The 18,063-nt window shown below is 47.7% G+C and overlaps 1 protein-coding gene across 2 annotated transcripts in view; it reads right to left on the bottom strand.

Moving 5' to 3' along the window:
- Window positions 1-2,575: 2,575 nt before the first annotated feature.
- Usp10 (ubiquitin specific peptidase 10) overlaps window positions 2,576-18,063 on the bottom strand; it is a 60,365-nt gene continuing 44,877 nt past the window's right edge. For both annotated transcript variants that reach the window (XM_028880785.1, XM_028880786.1), the window contains exons 7-14: window positions 17,369-17,424; window positions 17,046-17,149; window positions 14,461-14,560; window positions 12,517-12,694; window positions 9,010-9,175; window positions 5,821-5,965; window positions 3,868-3,933; window positions 2,576-3,574 (exon numbers count right to left, since the gene is read on the bottom strand). In XM_028880785.1, coding sequence (XP_028736618.1) covers window positions 3,387-3,574; window positions 3,868-3,933; window positions 5,821-5,965; window positions 9,010-9,175; window positions 12,517-12,694; window positions 14,461-14,560; window positions 17,046-17,149; window positions 17,369-17,424 — 1,003 coding nt within the window. In that variant the 3' untranslated portion in view covers window positions 2,576-3,386. The remainder of the gene's footprint in view (window positions 3,575-3,867; window positions 3,934-5,820; window positions 5,966-9,009; window positions 9,176-12,516; window positions 12,695-14,460; window positions 14,561-17,045; window positions 17,150-17,368; window positions 17,425-18,063) is intronic.

Raw genomic sequence — 18,063 nt, 5'->3', positions numbered from 1 at the left:
TTAGACACACGCGGCAGGTGACCACAGGGGAGGCTAGCCGGTGTAGCGCTCTGACCCAGCTTGCCAGCACTGGAGGCGGTGTCCCGGGACTGACCCGAGGATGGCAGCTGTCAGTGGGCTGCACCACCCCAGGGGGTCCCATTCAAGCGCATCACTGGCATCACGGGAGAGCTGAGAGGTGGCATCCTCTCTCTGCAGAGTGCAGAAGCAGATGGCTACAGACCACACAGGAGAATGTAAGCCGAGGATGTGGAAGCCTTCCAGCCTCGCAGTAGCAGACAGGCTCAAGGAGCAAGAAATGCTCACCCAGAGGAACAGCCGTGCGGTGCTGCCAAGTCCAGAGGTGCTGCCTGCCTCAGGCAAGAATCCAGGCACTCCGGTCCACTTCTCATGCAATTTATTTGAGCAGAAAAAGTTTATCTTAAATGTAAAAACATCGAAACATTGAGGGGAAGCTATGAGTTGCTGCTTTATTTGACATATAGGTTAGGGGGAGCTGAAGGGCAGGCTCGGCTCCGTTAGGGAACTGGCTGCTCTTACAGGTTTGACTCCCAGAACCCACGTGGCAGTTTACAACCATCTCTAACTCCACTCCCAAGAGAGCTGATGCCCTCTTTTGGCCTCTGTAGGCACCAGGCATTCATGTGGTGCAGACATACATACAAGCAAAACACCCATACACATAAAAAGTGTTTCTTTAAAGCACAGGCTAGGAACCCAAGGTCAGATTTACAGAGACCCTGATGTAGAACTCCAGGGAGCATCCTAGAGAGCCCCTGCCATCTGGCCCACACCATAAACCAACAGACTCCTGAAGGGCTTTGGGGCTTCCAGTCTTGCATGCCAGTCCCAGAGAGACTGGTATCACCTCAGCATTCACCTGGACTTAAAGACATTGACACACTGAGAACGAAGGAAAACGTCGACATCCAAAGTCCTGACAGCAAAGTGTGCAGGGAAGTTCTGATTTGACTGACCAGGAGCCAGGGAAGCCCACCAGGAAGCTAACAACTAACACTGTGGCAGGATTACAGACTACAGTAAACAACATCAGAGTTCTCTACCCAAGGACAAAACGCTGACAAGTCTTCATTCCCGGACCGGTATGCCTCATCTAGACAACAGAAAACTGGGATGAAGTAAAAAACCCATCTGGGGTGGAGAGATGGCTCAGAAAAGAGCTTGCTGTTCCTGCAGAGGACCTGGGTTCGGTTCCCAGCACCCACATGGTGGCTCACAACCATCTGTAACTCCAGTTCCAGACTGATTCAGTCTTCTGAAGTACATCAAGTACCAGGTGTGGATTTGGTACACATAAACGCACACAGGCAATACATTAACATGCGTAAAATCTGAAAAGACTCTCGAGTTAAGCAATGCTTTGGTTCACCCCTACGTTCTCCTCTCCAAATGCTGGCATGCCAGAACCTTAAACCCCGGAGGAACCATTAGGGGCTTGGTAAGAGAAAGCTGGAGTTCACACTGACTCGGGAGGATGACTGAAGTGTCTACAAGCCAGGAAGCGGGTCTTTAGACAAAGAATCGGCCCCTCCGCCTTGGACTCGGCCTACGGCTGCTATCTGAAAACACTCTATGGTATCTGTTACAGTAGCGCAATCAGGAGTGGGTTAAATTAAGCCCAGTGCCCATCAAAGCCAGAGTTTTTCCTAACAAACAACACTGGCCACATAAAAGGGACACCACACAAGGGACAGCCCCGAGAAGGGAGACCACCACATGACCCTAGCTGGTCAAGATACCAAGTACCCTATCCCACCGGACTGACTCCATCTCTGTTCACTACTCAAAGGTCTTCAGATGGAGTCCCAAAGTTCAGTCATTTCTAAACTTTTGTGCTAAAGGAAACATACACAACTAACTCGGAAAACACAACACGACAGTGACGCTGAGGGAGAAATGTCTCCTGTACACACACACACACACAGGACATTTATATACTTGGAAGTCGCCTAGGGCACCTGTGACTGACTCCATGAGCCTCTTGCTCTGCTTTTTAGACACTGCCGAGACAGAGCAAGCACCGGCTGTGGAACGCATGTGTGCTGTGGCCAGATCTGTCAGGAGTACAGCAGAGGACACAATCATCCCAGAAACACCACACAGAGAACAAGCTGCTTGCATCCCTCTGGCTGCTGACTGATTTCCAGAATGCCTAGGAGCCACAGTTCCACGTCTTGATGGGAAGCAGAGTAGGACCTAAGCAGGCAGCTAGTGGCTAATGAAAACATTCACAAAAGGAGCTTGAGAAAAAAAGGTTTCATCCCATGGCAAGCCCTGCCCTGCAGAGCCCAGTGCACAGGGCCACAAGAACAGCAGACTTCCTACTGCTGGTGGCCTCTTCTCCATGTCTGGAGCTGGTGTAAGACTGGCCTTGACCTAAGCCACAGGATCAGAGGGAGCAAAAGTGAAAGCCAAGCCCTCTCACACTAATCAATACAGCATTAGCCCAGCATAGCCAGAGTCCCAGCTGAGTTCCCAGAGGCTGACGAGTAGGCTTGCAGGACTGGAGGCCTCTTCTAGAGAAGGTGTTTTCATACCAAGAACCACACATAGCTTTAAACCAACTCTGTGATCTTTATTGACGGGTGACACTTTTACTCCTAGGAATCACTACACTGTGTACAATTAGGGACACGGCGTCAGAGGCGCGACAGGAGGTTACACAGCAGACATTGGGAAATGCCAATCTTCATTATTTCGCCCACTTTTCTTCATGTGTACACAGAGCATGAATGCGATTTGAAATTTTTTCATGGTAATCAAGTTACAATCACCCACCTCTGCAGCCTGATGTCTGCACTCCAAATGTCTGACCCCCAGTGTGTACGTCAGCAGTTTTCACCTCACAATTGTTAAAATGTGTTTCCTTCTAGGAACCAGCGACATGTTTTATGTGTTTATTTCCTTTTGAAGTAAGAACTCTCTCATCTCTGATAACTGGCTCATTTTTATCGTTTATCAAAAACTAAAGGGCAAGGGAGGAAAGTGTGATGAATTAAAAAAATTATTTTTTAAGGAAAGATAAAATTCATTTTCACAAATTTACAAGAGCTGCTGGTGCGGGACTTATTCCACTACGCAATCAGACTGGACACAGTGCAAGCCACCGCCTCCGCTCAGGAGCCAGCAGTTCCCAGAAGCCCCGCCCGCGTCTTGTGTTTTCCCTCAATCAAGCGACAGTCTCTGAAGTTAGAGTCAGCATGAGCTGCGCTAAGCACACCCTCCCCCACAAGACACCCCTTTCGTTCAAGCCCACTGTGCAGAGGGAGAGCTTCTCTCTAAAGAGCCACTAGAGAGGTGGGAGAGTGAGTGAGCTGGGGTTGTAGGAAGCAGCGTCAGGCACACACACAGGCACACGGACAGGGCTACAGCAGGTCCACACGGCGGTAATACAGGAGGTAGGCTGTGCGGTCAGCAGTCGGCTTCACCACCTGGTACTGGTTAATCACCTTGACCGTCTGGTCATCGATGCGCAGCCAGCCATTGAGGCCGATCTGGAAGACGTCCGTGGTGTAGTGGCCGCCCGTGGCGCTGTTGCCGTGATGGTAGACCACTGGAAGACAATGCCCAGCGGGCAACCATGAGGAAAGCCCCTCACCCCCACTGCCACAGAGTCCCACCTAATCCCTCCAAAGGGAGTGTCTCCACTGGCACCCACAGGCCACTGACTCGGGGACACCAATCCTTGTGAGACCCCTCCCTCATGTCAGACCCAACTGCTTTCTAGACGCTCCAGCTCTCCCAGGATCCACTTTCCACGAGAGTACTCCAGTTGAATTTTGCCTAGTACCATGCAGGCTCACTGCTCGCTGTGGTTTTGAGGGAGCAATGGCCAAGCATTCTCACCTGCGAACAGCCTATAGGTCCTGTGGCATTTAAAATTCTTATTTTTGACTCCTGGAGAAAGTAGTTCTGAAAAACAAAACAGCAATACTTCAACAAGGTTTCTGCAGAACCGCTGCGCTGACTGCTGAGTTCTGCCTAACAACACCCACCTACTTAGAGGGTCAGGCAGGGATGGACGGGTCCCGGGCCAGAGCTGTGCCAGGACTGAACCTAAAGGTGCCATCACAGCCAAAGGGGGTTGGAGGTAACTGCACACCCAGCTCGTGGATCAGGACACAGGAGTCCAGGTATGCAGTCCTGGGGACAGAGGACTCGACTAAGGAGGATCTCTTTAAGACGGGGATGGAGGACACCACTGTCTTTCTGCTCTCCACACCCATGTATTCTGTGGACCGTCTTGGCTTGCCACATTCCTAGTCACATTCTGGCAGTAAGATGCTTGTGTCACAACTATAAAGCTCTCAGGGGCAGTTGTTCTGTGCTGGTACCTGCTACCTAGAGTCCAGACTCCAGGACCCACATGGTGGACGGAGAGAACTGACTCATACAAGAGGTCTTCTCCCACATAATGCCAGGGCATGTGCACAGGGACACATAAATCCTTTAAATACAGGGAGAGAACAATGGAGGGAAGCAGTGAGGTAGCTGGCCCACCAGGTAGAAGTTCCTGCTCTGAAGACAGGTGACCCTAGTTCAATAGCACGATCCCAGAGAAAAGGTGAGATCTGACCTCCTGAGCCTGTCCTCTGACTGACTTACCTGTGCTCTGGCATGCATGCCTACCCACACGTACAAAAAGGTTAAAAGCAGAAGGTTTCCTGCAGATTTATAGTAGGGCACCTTTCTGTGGAGCTCTTTAAAACATGCTGTCAGAGCTAGACAGAGACAGCTCAGCGGTTAGAGCACTGGCTGCTCTTTCAGAGGACTGAGGATGGTTCCCAGCACCCACATGGTGGCTCACAACCATTATAACTCCACTGCTGGGGGAACTGACAAGCTCTTCTAATCTGTGGGGGCACCAGGTTGCTGTGTGTTCCAAATACATACAGATAAAAACCCTAATACATATAGAATAAAATAAATCTACAATGAAACAAAACAATGTGCTGTCGTCATCTAGTCGCAAAGGCCTATGGGAAGCAATGGCCAATATATTGCTACACAGACACCATGTCACTGTCTAGAGGCAGAGGGCAGACACTTCCAGCACCACCTGGTCCTCACAGCTGCCCTTCTCCTACTTTTCTGATCTAGTTGAATTATGTTTTGCTTCAGTTTTGTCTCTATCTTTGAAAAAGCTACTCTAAACCAGGGGTGGGCACATATCTTTAATCCCAGAGCTCAGGAGGCTGAGACAGGCAGATCTTTGTGAGAGTTCATGGCCACGCTGATCTATATAGTGAGCTCTAGGCCAGCCAGCACTACATAGTGAGACCCTGCCTTTAAAAAAGAAAAAGAGCGGGATGGTGGTGGCGCACATCTTTAATCCCAGTACTCGGGAGGCAGAGACAGGAGGATCTCTGTGAGTTCGAGGCCAGCCTGGTCTACAGAGCAGGTTTCAGGACAGGCTCTAAAGCTACACAGAGAAACCCTGTCTTGAAAAACCAAAGAAAGAAGGAAAAGAAAAAAGAAAAAGAGGTGGGCTGGAGAGAGGGCTCAGTGGTTAAGACTACTGGCTGTTCTTTCAGAAAACCTGGGTTTGATTCCCAGCACCAACATGGCAGCTGACAGCCACCTGTAACTCCAACCCCAGGGGATCCAGGGCTCTCTTCTGGCCTCCACCAGCACCAGACAAGCGCATGGTACACAATCATCCGTGCAGGCAAAACACTCGTAAATCAGATTTAAAAAATAAGAAAACTAATGAGAGTTTTAGTATAAAAATGCACAAATGTCAATAAATTTCAAGCAAAAAGAGCTCTGACTTGGTGCAAGCACAGGGCGGGGCATTACCTTTGCTGATCTCCAAGTCCACAGGGTAGTCAATGTTCTTGACCAGCTTCTGACAGCCACCAGTCTTCTCGTAGACAAAGCGTTTCAGATGTAACACAAGGACAGGAGGGAGCTTCTCCAGAGTCACTCTCCGACTGACTTCAACCTGTGATACGGTGTGCCAGGGCTCACAGGCCTGCCTGGCTGCAGCAGCACCCTCTGTGGGGCTCCACAGCTGCTTCCCAACCCTAGCCACACCTGCACCCCTATAGACACACTTGCAAGGGAGCCCTCAGGTCTGAAGCCCATCTGTGGCCTCCACATGAAGACCAAAAGACTGAGAACACAAGCAAACTGAGGAGAGGCTGGAAGTGGTAGGCACTAGACTGTCTTTTCACTTTCATTCATAAAGCTATCTAGTATCTTTCTTCAGACAAACACTGAGTAATCCTACAGTCATCTGTCCTTGTCACTGACTTGCTGGTTGTGTCAATATGCCCTTTAGTGCTTTCATGGGTCTCTTGAATGCCTTTAAAAATCCTTAAGAAGCATTAGCTCTAAGACTTAATGGAGTGAAATTCCTAGGTGAGCGTGGCAAGCCCTGCTGACCCAACAATGTACCCATGGTACACAATCATACGTGTAGGCAAAACACAGGTGCCACACTATTTTGCCTGCCCTGCCTGCCCAGTACTGTTTGTTCACAGCCTATGCCTGGTGCAGGGTTTATTTTCCATTAAATGCACCTTCAGTTGGTCACTCCTTTCCTTAAATTTCCATTATTAACTTGAAGACAGAGAGAACTGTAAGTAGTAATCTAAAAGACAGCAAGTCATTGAAGCAAGCAGTCCACTAGGAGCTGGATCTGGCAGGACCTAGGGGAAGGGAGCTGGCTGCTTGTCTCTCCCCAGGTGAGAAACCTAGCAAACACCTCACACAGACCTGTGAGCTAACAAAGGGCTGGGAAGCTGAGAGGGGCACAAACCAACAGTTTAATCTACAGATGACAAATTCCAGACTCATTCCAGGTACATGATGCCATGGTTTTGACCTTTTAACTTCCAGTCCATTGGCCAGGCTGTGGTGGCGAACACCTTTCATCCCAGCACTCAGGAGGCAGAGTCAGGAGGATCTCTGAGTTAAAGGCCAGCCTGGTCTACAGATTGAGTTCCACACAACCAGGGCAACACACAGAAACCCTGTCTCAAAGAACAAAAATCAAACAACAAGGGGCTGGAGAGATGGCTCAGAAGTTAAAAGCACTGACTGTTCTTCCAGAGGTCCTGAGTTCAATTCCCAGCAACCACATGGTGGCTCACAACCATCTATAATGAGATCTGGTGCCCTCTTCTGGCCTGCAGTCATACATGCTGTATACATAATAAAAGAAATCTTTAAAAAAAAAAAATCAAACAACAAAACAAAACAAAAGCCAAAAACTTTCAAAGAAACATGGTTACTAAAATTCTCGGTTCTGGAGTTTCAACAAACTAAGGAATAATTTCTTTCTTTTTCTTTAGATAGATAGATAGATAGCTTTATTCTCTCATACAATGCATCCTGACCAGAGCCTCCCCTCCTTCCACTCCCCGCCCCCAGCTCCCCATGTCTCCCCTCAGAAAAGAGCAGGCTTCCCAGAGACATCAACTGAACACGATACAAGATAAAATAAAACCAGGCATACACACCCGCACCAAGGTTGGGCGAGGCAACCCAGCAGGAGAAAAGGGTCCCGAAAGCAGGCAAGAGTCAGAGACACCCACTGTCACTGTCAGGTGTTACAGAGTATTTGTTTAACTATGTAAAGGTATGCTGCATTTGTCTATGTTGTGGAATATTTTGTTTGTGTAAAGATGTGTTGCATTTGTTTAATTATGTAAAGATGTATTGCATCTGTTTACCTTGTCTGCCTAAGGCACCTGATTGGTCTAATAAAAAGCTGAATGGCCAATAGCAAGGGAGGAGGTATAGGTGGGACTTCTGGGCAGGGAGAGAAAGTAGGAGGAATTTCGGATGCCAAGTTTTCAATTGCAGCAGAAATGAAAAAGTAAGAAAAGCCACAGAGGAGTCTTTTCTGGTTGGCCTAGGGAGGGCTGGGAAACCTCCCAACAGGACATAGGCAGAAGACCATGTCCCCTCAGCAGCCAGGGACAGCAATCCATCTTTGCAGAGTCACAGCTGATAGAGGCTGAGCCTAGCTGGCATTCACCCACAGCCAGGCACAAACTTAACCACCAGCCTCCTCAACATGATGTCTCTACTGCCCTCCCCTGCGTGAAGGTCCTCAGCCAGGCACTTCTTACTCAAGCCAGCTACCAGGTTTCCTGGTACTTAAACTTTAAACAAAACCAATCACAAGAAACAAGTCAGACATGGTGGGACCCTAGATCTTTCTTCTGCAGGTCTCCAGAATGTGGCATTGCTAACTAGAGCAGGAGACCTCAGAGGGTCTCTTTGGGCTTCTCTACTCAGTGTACTAGTCACACAGACATTTCTGTAGGGCCACACACAAAGACAGGATTTGTGATGGGACCTCTCACTTAACAGTGTAACTTCTACACTCCACTAGGTGCTTACAGCTTTCCAATCCCAGGAATTCTTCAGAAAAGTGACACCCTAACTAGCCAGCTGAATCCTAACCTTGCCACGACAGCCTTGTGACCTCAATGCCACAGACTATAAAAGACATGATCGAGAAGATGGCCTCCACTGCAGACCAAAAGAACAGGCACACCGAGAGCCAAATAACAGCTTCCTCTGACCAAAGAACAACCCCAGCTCATGGCTGTTGAGAACAGAAAGACTCAAGACTTTATCCTTGTTGAATCACATCAAAGAGCAGCATCTGTCAGTGTTCCTAGTGATCTATGATAAATGCAACACAGATGTGCCCAGAAGCCCCTTTACATCCTAACTCAGCCTCCGCTGGAGGTAGGCTGACTTCAGGATACCAGGATTAGACTGCCAGAATATGAAATGCAGAGCAAGGTCAAGGACAGAAAGGAGATGTTTGCTCAGGCCACAAGAGTAAGTGAAGGAACTGTGGGACTATCTGTTTCCACCACTCCATTCTGAAATTCTGGGACTTCTCAGTAAAGTTAACTAACTGGTATGAGAGGTGAATTCCAATCAGCTTCCTGCAACCCTATTCTGTTCTGTTCAAGCACCTAGAGGGCCTCCATACAGATTTCTGGCCAACTGGGAACATACCTCCTGCTTGGTTTTGGTGGTGTAACCTTGAACAGACTCTCTTGCCACCAAGCTTTCCAATGCATCCTGGACTGTGCGTATCTTGTCAGACTGGATATCCAACTGCAGTGTGAAAAACGGCTGCAAAGTGGCGGATTCTTTGGAACTCTGCTGGTAAACCACAGACCTAAGAATTGCAATGGAAAACAAAAAAGATGTAAGAGGCCACACTTTGTCACTTTCTCTTAAGATTAACCAACAGAGAAGGAATAAACATTCAAAATAAGTTTATTCAGTATCAGTCCCAGAAGACCAGAGACAACAGAAAAGCAAAAAGCAGTCTTAGTTTAAAAAGAACTCTGATGACTACCACCTTCTGTTATTAGCAACTGATCAGTAATGTTCCCAAGCTCCACTCAGATGTTTCAACTTCCAAATTCTTATCTTGCACCTCTAAATACAGTGCAGCGCCAGTTAACCAATGTGACCCCCCCAAAGGACTTTAACAAAGTGTTGCCACAGCCTGTTCTAATGAAATGGAGGAAATCTCCAGGGAAACAGGACTTTTAATACTGCTTTTGTTCTAAAAACAACATGAGGAGGAAGAGGAGCAAGCTAAGGATAATAAAAAAACAGGTTAGCAATCCAGGAAGGGAGGCAACCAGCCTTGTGGGTAGGACGCCAACTCAACCATGTTTTCTTAGGTGGTTTTTCTTTTTTCTTTTTCTAAGTTCTTCAGAGTAATAACTGCAAGTTCATCTCATCTCTCATTTAACCTCATCCAGGAAACATTCCGAGAGTCAATAAAGGATCTTCTTTGTGCAGCCTGGTGTCCTAGTTTATGAGCAGAGTAAAGCTGGCGGAAGGAGACTTGGACTTTCACGGCCCAGATACCAGGAGAACCAGCAGAAAGCCTTTCTGTCAAGGCCTAATGCTCCAACCTTCCTTCTGAGTGTGGAGGCAACGACTGATGCTCCTTGTGTTCCCAAAAAGTTGAAAAGCATTAATGGAAGTAAAGCTGGGTAGCAATGTGCACGCCTTTAATCCCAGCAATTGGGAGGCAGAGGCAGGTGAATGTGAGGTTGAGGCCAGCCTGGGCTACAGAGTGAGTTCCAGGACAGCCAGGGTCACACAGAGAAACCCTGTCTTGGCAAAACCAAAGTGCAGAAATCAAGATCCCCTTTACTCCAAAGTCCTGCATGATCAGAAAAGGACAAAAAAGAAGCGTTTTCTCTAGGGAAACTGAAAACCCACAAGTGTGAGTGAGTAAGAGGAGGGTCTCTAGTCAGAACATTCTTTATTCGAATATTATTCTATTTAAACGCACTTCTGTCATCAGAAATCCTCATCAGCCAGGCACTTGTAAGGCTCAAGCAGAGGACTGCCGTGAGTCTGAGGCCAACATGGGCAAGTACAGAGGTCTTGTCTTAAACAAAACATAAAACAAAACCAGAAAAGAATTCCTTGTCTAGGCCTAGGGATGTGGCAAGAGATGGAGAGTACTTGCTGGTCTACATGATGTCCTGGGTTCTATCCTTGGTACCTCATAGGCCAGGTTAGACTGTACATCCCTGTAATCCCAGCACTTGGGAGGTAGAGGAGTGAGGAGCAGAAACTTGGTCATCCTTAGCTATGGTTATACCTACATGGTGAGTTCAAGACCGGCCCAGCATACATGAAACCCTGACTAAAATAATAATTAATAACAACAGTAATTCCTTATCTCTGCTTTATTGTTTTTGAAGAAACAGTGAACTTTGGCATAAAAACCTCCACCCAACCACTGAGGCCAGGGACCCCACAGAGTCTGAGGCGAGCAGCCATGATGCAATCTCTTCAAAGGGAACCTGGTTTTCCCCACTGTCACTCTTAGACACTTTCGAGATCTGTCATGATGGCTGTGGCCCTAGAGCTTAACATTGTTCCTAGTGCAAAGGATGCGCTCGCCATGGCTGCCTGTACTCTCACTGTGCCCTCACTGCCCTCTGAGGCATGTTCAACAGTGCTAACTCCAGGCCGCAGCAAAGGGCACAGTCATCTTTCACTGTCCCTGCCACCGAGGCTCATCTCAGGGGCAGCGACGTGTCTGCCAAGACAAGTCACACTGACAATGAGCAGGGCCTGGCACTCCCCAGACCACACCTGATGGCCTGGCTATACAAAGACTCCAGAACCCTAGAGAAGGGGCCTGGGCAATGTCACAGGGCAGCTCAACTGGCTCCTCAGCCCTCCTCATGGGGGCCACAGAAGCACAAGGCAGCTTCTGAGGCATGGAGTGCAGACTCTCTGCTTAAAGCTGCTCAGTCTGCTGCTGAGCAGGCAGAGTTGGCTCTGGATACCTGAGAAATAAGCCATCTTTCAAATACAGCACCCAGGAGATGCCTGCCACACACTGAAGTCCACTAAATCATCCTTTGGAGTTATGTTTGGAGCTTTTGAAGAAACCCTGAGTACTGAAATGTTCTAATGTAAAGTCTTTTAGGAGGATGATGTGAACAAGCAGAAAACTGATTGAAGAACTGGTACAGACCAGGGGTTGTATCCTCCTGCCTGCCAATGCCTCCCTCTATTCACTTTACTTTGTAGCTCACAAGGTTCTGCTATCTAAATTCATCTAGTCCATTCATAATTATTTCCTAGATAAACAACCTATCACTCTTTCTTTTTGCAAGAACTGTCTAAACCAGTGGATCTCAACCTTCCTAATGCTGTGACCCTTTAACACAGTTTTTCATGTGTGGGATCCCCCCAACCATAAAATAATTCTCTGCTATTTCATAACTGTAATTCTACTGTTAGGAATTGTAATGTAAATATCTGTGTTTTGTAATGGTCTTAGGTGAAGCCTGTGAAAGAGTGTCCACCTAAAAGCAAATGGAAAAAGTCTATATTATACTCAAGGAGTATTACTCAGCCTTGGAAAAGGAGATCGTGACATCTGCCAGAACATGGATGGATTTGGAAAACATCATACTAAATGAACTGAGCTGGACACAGAAGAAAAACCCTATGTGATCATTCTGCTATAGATTAAAAAGTCAATCACAAATATCCATCACCAATGCAACGTAGCGGAAGAAAACAGGAAGGGGTAAAGGTCAGAGGGCACAAAGCCTGAGACCTGTAGGGTGCACAGGTCTAGGTGGTGATAGGTAACTGCAGCTGCTAACAGTTCATGTGATGGACTTAAACTAAATGAGTAGGGTACAGTTGCTCTTGTCTAAAAGGGGTAGAGGAACCAAGGAAGGTGGCAGGATGTGCTGACCGCCACTCCACTGTTTTGTTCATAGCCTCATGCTATAGACTTTAAACACAAGCAATCCATTTATTATAATACAGTAATACAATGCCTCCAATCAGACATGAGTTTCTTTCACCAGAACAAAGTCAGCTGGCTTTCTATCAACACTGAGGCACACAGCCCCTGGGGGCAGGACAGTAGGAAGAGCAACTGAAAAGCAGGCAAAGCGGATGTCCAGAAGCTTCCAGACCCCCACCCCGCCCCAGCAACATGGAAAAAGCATAAACCTGATGTGTCCACCAAAAATGCCGGTGATAGGTGTCTGAACGAAATCAGCCTGCCGAGTGACGGATGTCTTATTCCTGGGGCCCACTTGCTCCCACTCATCCTCACTCCCTTCGCCTGTGTCTTCCTGCTCTTCATCCTCTATCAAGTGGCTTCTGGGCCCATTGGAAACGCTGAGTTCTGAAAGGAAAGGGTGTCTGCTTAGGCTACCATTTTCAAGAGCAAAAAATCCAAGCAAATGCAGATTTTGCAAGAACTGTCTAAACCAGTGGATCTCAACCTTCCTAATGCTGTGACCCTTTAACACAGTTTTTCATGTGTGGGATCCCCCCAACCATAAAATAATTCTCTGCTATTTCATAACTGCAATGCTACTGTTAGGAATTGTAATGTAAATATCTGTGTTTTGTAATGGTCTTAGGTGAAGCCTGTGAAAGAGTAGTCCAAACCCCAAAGGGGTCACGACCCACAGGTGTGAAGATTTGTCAGAGCTCATCAGGTGAAGTCACATGCCCTAGGCCTGACTGACAACCTGAGTTTGATTCCTGGTACCACATGATGAAGAAGACTAACTCCTACAAATTATCCTGACCTCCACTTTGCCATGGAATCCTTGTGTACACACACACAACTGCACATGCACAAACTCACACCCACCCCTCCACACACATACACAATAAATAAAGAACCAAAACAACAACAGCAAAAAACCAAGCCTGTCAACTACTTATTAAAAAAAAAAAAAAAGAAAGAAAGAAAGCCTAGGGCTGTGGCACACACCTTTAATCCCAGCACTTGGGAGGCAGAGGCAGGTGGATCTCTGAGAATTTGAGACCAGCCTGGTCTACAGAGTGAGTCCCAGGACAGCCAGGACTGTTACAGAGGAAAAATTGTGTGTGTATGGGGAAGGGAGGAAGGGGAAAAACAAAAAACAAACTAGGGGTATTCTTTGGACAACAACTGGAGAAATTTGAAGACACTCTGGAAAGTGGCTTTAATCATGCAATTATAGCAGGCTTGGCTAATTAGTGCTGTAGTTATGGGGGGCGGGGCTTCTTCCTCAGAGGATGCTTTTAGCACCAAACAGCAACTCGACTATGCCCTCCACCTCTGCATCATTAAGGAGAAAGGTGTGCCGGGCAGTGGTGGCAGTGGTGGCGCACGCCTTTAATCCCAGCACTCGGGAGGCAGAGGCAGGTGGATCTCTGTGAGTTCAAGGCCAGCCTGGTCTCCAAAGTGAGTTCCAGCAAAAGGCGCAAAGCTACGCAGAGAAACCCTGTCTCGAAAAACCAAAGAGAGAGAGAGAGAGAGAGAGAGAGAGAGAGAGAAAGGTGCACACACACACAGAGAGCCCACTCCTGCAGGTGCTCCCGCTACTTGTTCTGCTTTTCTGTATTTTAGATGTCATGTGAATAGGAAATGTACCCCACAGGCTCATGGAGCTAAACACTTAGTTCTCGGCTGGTGACACTGTTTGGAAGGATCTGGAACCTTTAGGCAGTAGAGCCTTGTTGGAGGAAGTCAGGCTTTGCGGGTCGACAGCCTGGCTCTATGTTCTGCTTCCTGTGTGTAAATGAAATGCAGTTGTCTGACTTCTCATGCTTCTCCACTGTGATGGACTCTATCTATCCCTCTAGAACTGTAAGCCAAGTAAACCCTTTAGACCCACGGCTCTGGACCCATGTTTTACACAGCAAGAGAACAGTAACCGAGGCCTCAATCTCTTTGGAGTAAAAGTTAAAGCAAAACAGCATGGGGCTGGATAAATTCCAGTTATCCAAACCTAACTTTCTCATTGCTATACTAAAGGTAATGAAAAACACTCGTTATTAACATACTCCAAGCACTGTTCACAGACATGTGACTTCTGACAGGTGTGTGAGAGAGAACATGGACACGCAATCTTCCTTTTTGCTGTTGGGCAAACAGTCTCACACAGAACTTACTTTCGTGAGTAGGGGAGAGGAGCTTCTTCAGGCTCAGCATTTCCTCATGAAGCCCATTGAGAATGAAACCTAAGTACTCCTCGGCATCTTCCTGTCGGCCCTGAGGAGGTCAGACATGGTCACATTAATTCTAACTCACCGCAGTGAGGCCCACAGGACTCAGCACCTGGATCACACCACACCTCTGATGAGACATTCCGGACTTGGCAGGCAAGTACCAAGAGCTGCCATGAGGTCTGTTCTATGCTTTTCTTGTTTGTGTAACTGAATTCCTAGACATACATATTACTTTAAAATGTTAAAAATAACATAACAACAGCCAGGCTTGGTGGTGCACACCTTTAATCCCAGCATTCAGGAGGCAGAGGCAAGGGGATCTGAGATGGAGGCCAGCCTGAGCTACAGAGCAAGTTCCAGGTCAGCCAGGGCTACACAGTGAAACCTTCTCTTGGGAAAAAAAACAAAACAAAACAACAACAATGAAAACCCCAGCCCAGGAACAAGACATGAGGGCCACTTCACAACATAAGCCCTGAGTTACATTCACTCAGCAGTGACTGGTAGCCCCCATCTCCATCTACACTGAGAGGACTCGAGGCATAAGTAAAAAGCTACAGTTCCAAGTAATCAGCTGACTGTTAGGAAATTCTACCAACAAAATCATTCAGAGACAGCAGTCACCAGTCACACACCACACAGCTCTGGTGGTTCTATCCAGTCAGGACTCACACAGCCAGCCAGCGCCTAGCGTTTCTGGGCAAGGCAAACAAGTTTACTACACACTCTCCAAATGGATCCACGGGCATGGCAGCACGACTGTGGCACACTATGCACACGTGCAGCAAGAGGTACAACCCACCAAGCATGGGGGACACAAGCTACTCAGGAGGCAGAAACAGGAGTGTCGTGAGCTCAAAGCCAGCCTGGGCAACTCAGTGAGACTGGGACTTGGAGTGGGGTGGAGCTCAGGCGCTACTGCTGGCATACACTTATTTAGTATAGCCGATACCCAAACTAACACACCACACACCACACACACACACACACACACACACACACACACACACACACACACACAAACTGCAGCTGAGTTTACACAGTAGGCATAGGGCTGCACTCCCAGGAAAGGCCTGGGCTGGCCCTTGGCTGGTATCTGAGAACCTGGACTTCAGAAAGAGTTCCATCACTCCATGAATGGATAAGGAACTGTGTCTAACACTATACAAGCAAAGCAGTTTTTTGTACTGAAGTGCTATTTCCTCCTCGGCATTTGTAATTTCCTGAGCCTGTGACACAGTTCCCGAGGCACTCCCCAAGAGTCTCTACCAACCACATAAGCCACCACGCAATACTGGAGGAATCCATGAGCAGCAGCATGCCTGGGCATTGGGGTGGCACAAATAGGGGTGTCTGAGGTTTTTCTCTGCATCTGTCTGCTGCAGTACTATGCCCACACCACCAGATACCCCAGCTCCTGCTAGGAAGTCATCAAACTTGAGGTTGGTCTTAAAAGTGTCAACTCCAATGTAACTTCCAAAGTGCTTTATTCATAAACATTCTTTTGGAACACAAACTTAGAGGGGCTCTGCTTCATGAAGCCGTCCCTGAGCACCCCTCTACCTCTGCTCCACTGGCACCTGGTCTCATCCATGTTCTATAGCATCTGCATGTTGTCATCCTCACACTTCTCTTTCTGTTGCCTAGGCTGTTTCTAATCCCAATCCTTGGTAGGGCATCCCTAACACCCTGAATCCCAAGTAGTGGGAAATGTAAGTCCAAGCCAACAAGAAAAGCTGTGACATAGGCATTTAAAAAGTTAAAGCTGTGCAGCTGGGGTCTCTCCTGTATACCTGGATGCTCACTCTATTTAAAGCAATGTAGCTTCCATACCACTTCATTTAAATGGCATTCGCCTAACTATTTTTCCTGAGTAAGTTTGCTTTAACAGCATCTGAAGTGCTCATGCTAATGTATTACAGACTTGGAACTGAAAAGACCTGCTGACTGCTCTAGACAAATGCCTTGGTCACTCTCGATGGTTCTCAGGGCCATCTGTAAGGCTTCCTGACTCCTTTGCTCACTTGCCTTTAGTAACACAATATGCAATATTTAGGAAAAAGCAAGAGGCAAGTTGATGCAATAGCTGCTGTAGCCTGAGCATGAATACATGGAGGCTGGGCACTCACCCCAGGACCAGCAGTCTCTACTCTACCCAAGTGCAGTGCAGCAATAAGGGACAGACTCAAAAGCCAGGCTCTGCCCATTACCAGCTTGAATTCACAGGGTTGGCCGAGCTAGTGAGATTCAATCCTTGGTACTTGGTGCCATTAAATGTGGGCAACTGGGACACACGCCTTCAGCGACTCCACTCTAAAGCTTAGCACCAAGTTACAGCATGGGGCGTGACACACACTCACAGGGTGACACACACTCACAGGAGCAACAACCACTGAGAGTAGCTGCGGCTCTTCTGCAACTTGCTCTGTAGCCCAGGCTAGGCTTCAATTCCCAAAGATCCTCTTGGCCTCCACACGCTACAACTACAGGCATGGGCCCCCTCCCAGCTACCACAGAACACCCCAGACCTTTTCAGACAGGCTCGACTTGATAACTGTCAGGAGTCTGTAAATGTATGTGGGTTCAAAAGCGGCTCCTGGGCGGATATCTCTCACCATCTTATCCCCAAGAGCTGCAAGAGAAACAGACATTCTGGTAACTAAAAGGACAGAATAAAGGACAGAAAGCAAAGCCACCCAAACTCCCACCACCACCCAGGCAGGAAGTGAGACTGGCACAGGGCAAACACCTCGATTTAAAACGGCATTTTCTTTCCAACAAGACCACATTTACCACATTTGCTCCCGGGCTCCATGTTCCCAAAGACAAGGTATCACAGCTGCTCACTCACCTTGGCGGGGCTTGGGAGGTACTGGCATATTAGTAAACTCGTTCATTAGCCGAACACTACACAGAGAAAAGTGAAGCAGAGCACATGTTAGGAACAGGCCTTGGCACAACAGCACGTTAACCAGCAGCTGTGCAGCCCATGTCAGCTGATGTGACAGCACTCAGTGGGTTCTTAACATTAATCTACACATACTTTGGGACCATTTTTAAATGATATTTTAAGCTGGCAAACAATACAAGGTTTTCTGCTGAATGTGAAGGGCAGAGAAACACAATGTTCAGTTATACTTCAGATTAACTTCCATATAAATTCCCGACAGTATTTAAAAGAGACTTCCAAAGGCTGGCGAGGTAGCTAGGTGGTCCAGAGTACTTGCTGCTCTTGCTGGGAACCCGGGCTCAGTTCTCAGCACCCATGTGGTAGCTCACAAGTGGTTGTAACTCCAGTTCCAGGGGATCCAAAGTCCTCTTCTGACCTCCATGGGCATTGCATACATGTGGTACACTTACATACATGCAGGTAAGACACTCATACACATAAATTAAAAGGGGGCAGGGGACTATGCCAGCACTTATCTGTAGAAAATCAAGAGCAAAGGGCTGGACTCAGCTCAGGGAGCACCTCCTTCACCAAACTGTTCAAGTTCCCATCACCACGGGAATACCCCCCAACCACTGGCACATGTGAGTACTTTA

This window comes from Peromyscus leucopus, chromosome 5, assembly GCF_004664715.2.
Source record: "Peromyscus leucopus breed LL Stock chromosome 5, UCI_PerLeu_2.1, whole genome shotgun sequence".
NCBI lineage: Eukaryota > Metazoa > Chordata > Mammalia > Rodentia > Cricetidae > Peromyscus > Peromyscus leucopus.
The sequence above is the reverse complement of the archived record's forward strand: the minus strand, read 5'-3'. Positions and strand labels throughout refer to the sequence as shown.